This window comes from Podarcis cretensis (genome assembly GCF_951804945.1).
Source record: "Podarcis cretensis genome assembly, chromosome: 3".
Lineage (NCBI taxonomy): Eukaryota > Metazoa > Chordata > Lepidosauria > Squamata > Lacertidae > Podarcis > Podarcis cretensis.
Genome location: NC_137172.1, coordinates 39915382 through 39926098, shown reverse-complemented (window position 1 = coordinate 39926098; position 10717 = coordinate 39915382). Strand labels below are relative to the sequence as shown.

At 48.1% G+C, this 10717-nt stretch overlaps 1 protein-coding gene across 1 annotated transcript in view; it reads left to right on the top strand.

Annotated features, from left to right (window-relative positions):
• The first annotated feature begins 1918 nt into the window (after window positions 1–1918).
• LOC307212137 (uncharacterized protein) overlaps window positions 1919–10717 on the top strand; it is a 69522-nt gene continuing 60723 nt past the window's right edge. The window contains exons 1-2 of the mRNA XM_079969147.1: window positions 1919–3144; window positions 7575–7679. Coding sequence (XP_079825273.1) covers window positions 2731–3144; window positions 7575–7679 — 519 coding nt within the window. The 5' untranslated portion in view covers window positions 1919–2730. The remainder of the gene's footprint in view (window positions 3145–7574; window positions 7680–10717) is intronic.

The window sequence follows — 10717 nt, the reverse complement described above, 5'->3', positions numbered from 1 at the left end:
CACAACACAAAGCACTGTTGCTGTATATGTAGGTTTTATTTTATTTATTTTTATCTTATATTTTGGAAATGTACATCCAGTTTTTTCTTTTATTTTTTTGGGGGGACCCCAAGAGTGTGGGGCCCTTAGCTATAGCTTGTTTAGCTTATACATAAATGTATAATACAAGCCGCAGTTGACATTACTCCAGAGAAGTGTCTTCTGCCCAGTCGTGTGAAGAGCAAATACCGAGGAACTCTCTCACAGTGAACGCCGCCCCCCCCCCCCATCACGCTGCGCTCAGCGCGCATTGGGCTGCGGCTCCGGAACAGCAGCCCCTGAAAAGGACCGAGGCACCGCAGGAGAGAGCGCGGATCCTCGGCCAGGCCGGGAGCAAGCGACAATCAGCGATCCGGGCCCCGTCCCAGCCTCTGGCCGTCCAGCGCTCTAGTCCCGCCTCCCCTGCCCGGAGGTTGCTGGAGTCCGTGTTCTCCGTTGCCATAGCGCCCGGGGAAGTTTCCTTTCCGAGTCCCCGCGCTTTGAGCCTATCCTTGTGGAATTCAATTGCATCATCGCCTTCGACGCGCTCAGTTGCTAAGACAACTCTGGGCACTTGCAGGGAACGCTCCTCTCCCCTCCGCCCGCCTGCGCGCTCGCTCGCTCTCCCTTCCCCTAGATTCCAGCGGCCCGCGCGCTAGGCGGCAGGAGAGGACGCGCAGCAATAAGCAGGGGAAGCGGCCTCTTGGGGTTCCTCCGATAGGACTGGAGGCGGGAAAGCGAAGAACCTTCCCGCGCGCAGTTCCCTTCTATAACCCCATCCTCTAGCTAGCAAGGGGCTGGTGGCCTGGTTACATTACTTCCCGCGCAATTTTTAGCTTCACTTTAGGCGAACGTGCGCGCACGCTTTAAAAGGGAAAATGCACTTCAAGCATACGCATGAGATTGCAAAAAAAAAAAAAAAAAAAAAGGAGGGGAAAAAGTTTGCCCCATCCTTTTCTTCCGTGACTCGCAGGTTGCTTGCAACTAACCCGAAGAAGAGAGCGCGAGCTGTAGCGGCGCGCGCGTCTGAGTGAGGCGCTGAGGCGGCTCCTGTTGTCTTTAACAACCTCCCCACGGGCAGAAATCCAGCAAGCGTTACGTTCCTCAGTACGGCTGCCTCGCGCTGGGAAAAGCTTCACCTGTTGGATTTCTGTCGCGCGGCCGTTCAAAGGCGTTCCAGCTGCTGCCGGAGTCCCTTCCCGCAGGGCGCGCGACGGGATGGGTGCGCCCCTTCGTGGCCTTGTCTCGGAGGCGTCCCTCTTCTCCCCTCCTCAATCCGCGCTCCTTTCCCCCAACTGCACCCCGAGCCTCCTCCACCCCCAGGAGGGAGGAAGGCTGCGCGTTTTTTTGGAAGCCGTCTTTTCCCCTTTGCCCAAGCCGCATTACCTCATGCTAAAGAACTCCCTGCCTGAAGGGCTGGGCTAAATATCGGGACTGGAACCCGGACCGGGAGTGGGAGAGAAGTGAAGACGGGGCCAGGAGGGAAAGGGAGAAAAGGAAACAGGCCCGCTTGAACCCTGGGTGGGTGGGTGGGTGGTGGGCGCGCGCTCCTTCTCTTCCTTCCTTCCCTCCCTCCTTTCCCCTCTTGCTTTGGCCACCTAGCAGGATGCGCGCCTTTCCGTACCGCGGTTGCTCTGACCGCGGTGTGTGTCTCTGTGCCTCCCCTCGCAGATCCCCGCCGAGCGCCCGGAGCGCAGCATGCCCGCCCCGCTGCTCGCCCTCCTGCTTCTGCGCACCCTGCTGACTCGCCTGCTGCTGGTGGCTCGCCAGCGCCTCCTGCCGCTGCTCCGGCGCCTGGGGGCCCGCCTGACTTCCCGGCAGTCCCGCGAGGCGCTCCTCACCTGCCTCCTCTGCGTCCTCAACCTGCGCAAGAAGGTGGACGACGCCTGAGGCGAGCTCTGCAGGGAGACGCCAAGGAGAAGGGGCGGCCGCCGCAGCAGCAGCAGCAGAAGCCCCCAACTTTGAAGGTAGGTAGCCCCACCGCCGCCACCTGTCGTCCTCGCCGCCGCCACCACTCATGCAGAGACTTTCGAAGTGGAGCAGCACCCCAAAGAGCGAGGAGGAAACCGACTTCACCCCGCGCTGCAGCCAATTTCTCTCTCTCTCTCTCTCCAGCATCTGAAGGGACATTTTTAGCTTCTGGGTGAGTGCGTGTAGAGAAGGAGCTGCTCTCCGCCTGCCAAAGGAGAGGGAGAGCAATCAGGGAGCAATCAGCAACTCCAGCCCTCCCAAGGAAGAAGATTTAATTTCTGATCTCATTTCTCAAGATCCACCCCCAGACAAAACGCTTCCAGCTTCAAGCCTCGCTGAATGCTTTTCTCCTCTTCGCTTTGAAGCCAGGACCAAGCTCCCACCCACAACCCCACACTCATGGTCTTTTGGTTGCTGGTGGAGAATTATGGATGGGGAAGCAAAGCAACACCACCATTGCTGACCAGAGGCCTGGCGTGGTGGTAGCATCGTGATTTCTCAGGCCTGGAAGCCGAAGAAGACTGGAAGTCCCCTTCCGTCAGACATTTCCGAGCAAGCTTAACTTCTGAGAGAGTTCCCAGGAGGAATGAACCCAACGGAGCAAATTCTGCATCTGCATAGTTCGGAAGAGGCTGGAGAAGAATCTCTTGTGACTTTGCCATGTGTTTTATAGCCTCTTGTTAGAGTTCAGGACTGGTGGCCCGCTCTCCCCTTCCTTTTCCCCTGTCTCCTGTGTTGCCAATGCGAGAGGGAGAAATGTCTGGCAGCAGAGCAAGGAAGGTCCAGCCGTTCACTATTACCACCAAGCTTTCCCTACCCAAGTGCTCCCTGGACTTTCCAGGAGACAGCTGTCCCGACATAGCTGCTCTGGATAATCATGCCCTGCACCAAAACCTCAATGAGCATGTGTCTCTGTATCTGGCTCCAGCTTCTCCTGTGTCCTCTGAGGGTAGGTTTGACAGCACCAGCCCCGTTGAGGAGATGGCCACCAATGAAGATCGCATCAATCGCAACTCCCTGTCCCGCTCCATCAAGAAAATCACCTTGTCCAACTGGCACGGAGAACCTAATCCAGAGGAGGAAACATCAACTCATACCGGTTGTGAGAGGAACTGCAACAACAACAACTGCAGAACAGGGAAAGCACAGTTTAAGGTAAGGTCTTTTATATTCCTCCCCTGTCTTACTTTGTTTTGTTTTGTTTTGTTTTGTTACACTAGAGTGCATTGCTCCACTCTATAACACAGTCACATCAGGCCTGACCTCTCCCTTGGTTTCAGGATCCTCTGAGAAGATCCTCTGAGATGGGGTGGTTATGTGTGGGTCAATATGCATCTCAAGGGTTTTTCATAGCTTAAGTTTCCCCCTTTTTATCTGTTGAGGAAGATGATCTTGAGAGCTTTGATCGCTTGAAACTAAGGAAGCAGAATTACTCCTCATATCATGGTAGAAAATAATTCTGAACAAGGGACAGTTCAGAATCTCAAAGGAGATGATGATGTCATCTTTTTTTCTGTAGGGATAAGATGAAACAAAGCACCTGCCTCCCTTGAATCACCACTGAAGTTTCCTTCATTATCATATTTTGCAGTGTCTGATGGTAGTTTTATGCAGATGGATCGATAGAAGCAGCACCAGCCTTGCTTGTCAGAGATAGCTGTAGATCCTGGATAGTTTTATCCTTATTTTGATTACAATGGCTTTTCCATACAACCCTTCCCAAAACTGGGAACAGAGCCCAGGGATTTCTAGTCCTGCCTTGCCTTCTATTATATCATTTCTATTCCATCTCTTATCTGTTGGATTCATCTACCTTTTTGGATGGCCTGTGGATGATGTAGTGAGAAAGCAACTAGCAGAGCATGGTACGGCAAGCCCAGGAAAGGCTTCCCATATCTTTAGTAAGCCTCTAAGTTTCCTTTTTCCATCATGCTTCGCCCACAGGCATGTCAATGATGGGCAGGTTTTTATAGGGGTAGTGAGCAGAGTGATGCTGGTAAAGGCTTGGAGGTACTCAGTTGAAAGACTTCATATTTCTTTGCAGCAGTGGTTCCTGGGCTTGAAAGAAAAGGCAGTCTGCATTCTGGTGCAGCCTTCTACTTTTGTAATCCAGAGTATGTCTACATATTATTTGCCAGTGCTTAAAAACCATACCCAGAGTTGCTTTCATTTCTTGCTCAGACCTGTGTTGTTTTTTGTATACACACAACCCTAGCAAAGCCCTTTATTCCTGCTATGCTAGTACTAGGCTTGTTTTGAACAGATCTGAGTGCAGATTGTTCTGCCTGTGTAAAGTCTGTGCATGGAAGTGCTGGCAAATCCCTGAAGAGATGCGTTGTTAGGCAAACTTTATAGAAGCACCCTTTTAAAAGTGAATGTCTCTGGATCACATAAGATCCATTTCCCCATTACAAAGGTGCATTACTTGCACCGGTTTTCTAGCCACTTCTCTGCAGAACTTTTATACACTCAGAGAAGAAGGAAGTAACACTGAGACTAACTCTATCCTCGTGACACATCAGCTTTGTGAAATTATGAAACATGCCCCAATGGGACAAACTGAGGACACCCTGCTTATTTCGGTTTTGAGTGAAGTCAAGATTTTGTCAGGTTCTCTGTAGTGTCTGGTAAAGGCATTACCTCATTGTGCTATCTCATAGGCCCCAGGGAAAGCGTCCTCCAAATTGACCTTGACATCTCAGCCAAGAGTCTGTCTATAAGGCCTTCTGTGTTTCCCTGGCATTGAGCCTCATAGGACCCAGGCTAGTTCTTCCTTTGGATAGACATACATTTGCCCTCATTTGTGTAGTCACACCAGCCAGCAAAGGTTCCAGCCAGTCACTTCTCAGTTGCAACCTCTACTTTCCAAATCAACAGAAAGACTAACTCGTTTCTTGTTTTCACATGTGCTCCCGGCTGCTGCTTGTTGGATGGGATGATATGGCAGGGGAGGGAGGGAGTCCTGCCTCCGCAATCCAAGCAGAGCAGCTCTGCAGGAAGGATGAGATCATCTTTGTGCTGACAGCCTTGTTTTCCTGCAGCTGATGGATTGAGGGAGCTTCGTATGTAAATAAAGCACTTATGTCACCTGCAAGCTTATCTCCCATTACTGAGCTCTGGCTGGAGAAGGGCCAAGTGGGTTGTGGTGGAGAATATGTGGGCAGGTTTAACCGTGAACACCTCAGACCACAGGGCACTGTGCCAAACACAGTAACAACCATTCCATAAACAGGATAGGAGCAAAGCATCACCTAATGCACTGATGGGATAGATCTCTTGGATGCTTTGATAGTTCAAGCCCCTTTAAAAGTCTTATCCGGATAACAAAATGTATCGCAAAATCCGTCGTGGAATATTCTTGTTCATATGTGTTTTGGAGAGGAGTAGCCTGGCTTCAGTGGCCGAGCTAATGGTTTTCTTACCCACACACCCACCCACACCAGGTCTCAGATGTACACTCCTGTAATGAACAGAGGGAGTGTACATACTTCAAAGAAATTGTGATATGGTGATTCATACATTTATAAAACACCCCCACCTCCTGCTAACTGAAGATCTTCTGAGCAGCAAGAAGCTTGTATTGGGCTATCATTTCTTTGCATGCAAAACTGAGCCCCAAACTTGCATGATCCACCAGAAATCTCAAGAGATTTTAGAGCCCCGTTGGAAATGAGGCATTCAAAGCTGCTTAACTTGCCCTAACCAGACCCCTCTGCATGTAAATGACACTTGGGCTGTAGTGCAGTTCACAAAAGTTAAAAGTAAGTCCAGAGGGTCTTGCTTCCAAGTAAATGTGCTTAGATTTGTGCTGTTGTAAGCCCAACAATAATTAAACAACCAACAAGCTTATTTAGAAAAGTGCAAGATATTGAATGCTCATATAAGATGGAAATAAACAGTACCAAAAGCCAACATAAACTTCTAATATGTGCTTAAAATGTAGTCATGCTTGAGTGCACTTAAGTGCAAGTTTAACCTTGAATTTTTGTTCTTATTCCCAGACCATAGCTTGTCAATACAGTGGTACCTCGGGTTAAGTACTTAATTCGTTCCGGAGGTCCATTCTTAACTTGAAACTGTTCTTAACCCGAAGCACCACTTTAGCTAATGGGGCCTCCTGCTGCCGCCGCGCCGCTAGAGCCCGATTTCTGTTCTCATCCTGAAGCAAAGTTCTTAAACCGAGGTACTATTTCTGGGTTAGTGGAGTCTGTAACCTGAAGCGTATGTAACCCGAGGTACCACTGTATTCTAATATACCCAGTTTAGGGTTCAGAAGCCACCACCACAGTAGCAAACCACCTGCTCTCCTTTGTTCTGAATCATGAACTCTGACAAGCAGTTGTGTTCTCTGGAACACAATAAATAATGATGATTATGATGCTCTCATGCTGTGTTCCTCCTTTGTTCCTTCCAAAAGAAAGTTATTCAAGTCTGCTGAGCTCAGTCACAAGCATGCTACAACCACCTCCAGCAAGTCTCCCCTCAAAAAAATGTAGATTACATAGCTTTGGGTTGGGTGTTTGGGAGCTGATTTAATGTTCCCCCACAGAAACCTATGGTACTTTGTCTAGCACCATGTCACCTTTGCTTCTAATAACATTAGTTGTTCACTTGTGTGAATTGCTTATAGCTCAATGTGTACAGTAAAGGTACCTTCCTTTACTGCTAATGGAAGACAAATACAGAGAACAAAATGTTCTGTGTCACTGCAGTCCACATCCTTCCTGGTTACATTTGACATTTGTCACTGTTCTGTGCCAGATTTGTTCATTCCTGCTTCCCTCCCCCCCACCCCACCCCATATGCTAAGCCTTTGGGTATAGGTGAAGAACGTTTCTTCAAATTACTTAATTTGATATTTCAGGCTTTGTGGATAAATGTCTGGCATAGGTAGCGCTGAGTGTTTATAAAGATCTGAATCCTGAGAAAGTATAGTTTTGTTAGACTTCAGGGTTTCTGCCTCTTCAGATAACACCTGAAATGCAATGCCTTCCTTTCCTGCTTGATAGCAAATGATATGTAAAGAGAGGTGAGCCCACTGGCCAGAATGTTATGCTTTTCAAGGTGGCTTTGGATGTTAACTTCAGCCACGTACTTGCTGGGTTGCTTTGGAAAGTAACGTATTAGCTTCCGTACTTCAGATGTAAAATAGGAATAAGTATTACTTCCATTGCACTGTTCTTCCAAGAGAACTTAGTGTTGGATAGGCAGTATTTCCAAATATAATAAAGGATTGAAGAGGGTTGCAAAGTGATGAGCCTTTGCTCTGTATTCTCATGGAATGGCTGCCTGCAGATTTGTGACACAGTAGCAGCTGGCAGATAGGCTTTGTTGAAATTGTGGTTGACCAGCTAGCATGAGTGTGTGATGCTCACCTAGGAACATAATTTGGTTGAGACCTTGCTTTATGCTGCAGTTGGGCAAATGTGATAAAGTCTGCCCCTGAGAAGTTTCCTTTCTTCTTCGCTCTGCCTTTGCATCGTGAATAGCCCTTAGTTGTCCAGTTCAAGTATTCTCTAATATTCTTCAGAGCTGGATGAGGTTGCACTCTCCTCATCCATTATCTGTTTTCCCCCCATTTTTAGGTCTTTCTCAGAAAAGAGGTGGAAATAGAAGAAGAAAAGCAAGACTCTAGGAGGCCCCAGGCTAGTGGCCATTCTTCATTGGGCAGAGTTGCTCCTCTTCACATGGTATGTGCCTTTATACCCCCTCTAATATATAAGCCCTTTGTTTGTGAGCCTTGGTGACTGTTTTGAGTCTTTTCAAATGGAAATAAAGGCAAACTCAATTATAGAATATGGATTTCATGCTTTCATTTTTGTCCTTGTAGAGCAGTGCAGTCAAATGAAGAGGAAGGAATGAGCCCATGAGAATTCCTTGAGTTCCTCGATAGATCATTGAAATCTCAAGGGTGCAAAAAGCCTTTACAAATTAATTGTCTCTCCACAGTTTCTCTGTACATTATCTACCTATATAAGTGGAGGTGCACACATTCTGAGGTTTGGATGGGGAACCTGGGGCTCTCCAGATGCCATTGGACTCTCACTCCCATCAGTTCCAGCCAGCCGGGTCAGTGGCCAGGGATGATGGGAGTTGTAGTCTAACAGTATCTGGAGAGCTCAGTTTTCCCATCCTGTTCTAAGTGCTGCCTGTGTTGCAGCTGTACATTCTGGCTCTGTTAAAGCTTGTACAAAAAGCTACCTGAACCAAGGAAGAGCACATTCCATGAGAAGCTGCACAAGTGATTCATATGTGATGTAGAAGTAGCAACAGAAGATATCTTGCGGTGCAGTCCTGAGAACATTTGCTCAGAAATATTGCCAAGTTCAGTAGAAGTTAATCACCAATGTGCCTGCTTAGCATTGTAGCTTTAGTGATTCGCACGCCACCTTTCCAGGTTTATGGGGTCTGAAGGGGGAGCTCTCATAGCTCTTCCATGTACAGATGTGTGTTCTTTCAGTGCAGTATATAAAAATGTACTGTATTTTTCTCTCTATAAGACGCACCAGACCACAAGACGCACCTAGTTTTTGGAGGAGGAAAACAAGAAAAAAATATTCTGAATCTCAGTAGCCAGAACAGCAAGAGGGATCGCTGCGCAGTGAAAGCAGCAATCCCTCTTGCTGTTCTGGCTTCTGGGATAGCTGCACAGCCTGCATTTGCTCCGTAAGACGCACACACATTTCCCCTTACTTTTTAGGAGGGAAAAAGTGAGTCTTATAGAGCAAAAAATACGGTAATCTGGGAGACCCTGGTACCAGTTTGCATATTCTTTCAGCTAATTGGCATCCAGCGTAAAGGACCAAAGCATTACCAGTTCATCACTTTCTAATGCATCCTTTGAAAGGCCACCACTCATGCCATGAGAACATGGCATGCCATTTTGTCTGAAGGCACAAGCTAATGGGAAATGTCAGGGTATTGTGCCCGCCTCCAATCTCTCAAAGGCTGTGCCCCACCACAGTCTCTTTTTTGTGTCCTTGTGCAAAGTGTCTTCCTTGTTCATTTCTAGCTTCCCTGCCAGACAGAAATGCAAATGAAAAAAAGTTCTGGGGAAAATGTCACGGGAGGAAATTAGGTTATGCCTGGGGCATGTCCACAAGCTTATCATGCAAAAACTGAACAGGACATCATTAGAAGGGTGATAGCTTAGGCTATAAACAACTATAGATTATCAAGGACTCAGTCATCTATGCTGTAAAGTCCAGTCCCTTTAATAGTGGCTCCCCCTCCCCCTTCTTGAATAAAAATAAGAATTATTCTTGTTTTCTATAATGTATCTAGCCGTGATCAATTTATGAGGCTGTTGTGCTGCCCCCAGTCTTGATAGGGAGCTACTTTTCCATTGCAGATATGTGTGGCTTGCCGATCGAAAGGTCGACGGTTCGAATCCCTGCGGCGGGGTGCGCTCCCGCTGCTCGGTCCCAGCGCCTGCCAACCTAGCAGTTCGAAAGCACCTCCGGGTGCAAGTAGATAAATAGGGACCGCTTACCAGCGGGAAGGTAAACGGCGTTTCCGTGTGCAGCTCTGGCTCGCCAGAGCAGCGATGTCACGCTGGTCACGTGACCCGGAAGTGTCTCCGGACAGCGCTGGCCCCTGGCCTCTTAAGTGAGATGGGCGCACAACCCCAGAGTCTGTCAAGACTGGCCCGTACGGGCAGGGGTACCTTTACCTTTACCTTTTTACTGACAACCCTATGCCACTTGCTGTCCTCTAGGAACTGTTTCTGTTCAGTCTCTTCTGTTTTCATTCCATATTTGTATTCTGAGACATTTCCATGCCAAACCTCTTGGCTTTCATTCAGGTCTCCTTTTTGGATGCCCCTACACTACAACTGGTTCGACAGTGCTGGGGGCGCTCTATGAGGTGATGAGAATTCTTTGCTAGGCATCTTTTGCTCTAGAGTCGTAGCTCAGTGGCAGAGCATCTGCTTTACATGCAGGAGGTCCCAGGTTCAATCCCTGGCATCTCCAGGTAAGGCTTGGGTTGTCCCCTGTCTGAACCCCTGGAGAGCTGCTGCCAGTCAGTGTAGATAGTGACGAACTAGATGGACCAATGGTCTGATTCAGAATAATGCAGCAGCTTTTGTCTCTCCCCCTACCACCTAGTTTACATACACTTACAGGAAACTTATCCCCAGGAATCATTGAGGGGTGAAACTGACCATTAAACTGGATTGAAACCAGCTTGTGTTTGCAGTGTAGACCTACCCTTAGCATGAACTTTGTTGGGAATATGCGCCCAAGCTTTAATTTTAAAATCGTTATATTTCTGAGTCGTGCTCTTCATGCATCATGAACTATTTCCCTCCTGACTTACACCTTCTCTGCTTGAAGGTCTCAAATCGTATCTTTCATAAGTGCTCTGGTATGTGTGCTGTCAGTGTTCTGAGTTCAGTAGTGTTAAGCTTCTCTTTCCATGCTCTACCATTTAAGAGCAGCCAGTACTGACCTCTCTTCCTGCAGTGGGATTTGAGATACTGTTTACAAATTTAGCCCTCCATGGTAGTTTGCAGCTGGACCTTGGGCTAAGCTTGGAGGAAAGCCATTTCTGCAGTTGGCTGACCTTAGCGGTTTTGGAGTGGTGACAGAACATTGCATCATTTCTGACCACAAGAACAAAGCCTGGAAGAAATCCAGACTTTCTCCCATTTGATGAGTTACTTAAAATAAGTATCTCTCTAGACTGCTTTTGAGGAGCAGGGTCTGAGCTCATTTGTAAGGCAGGC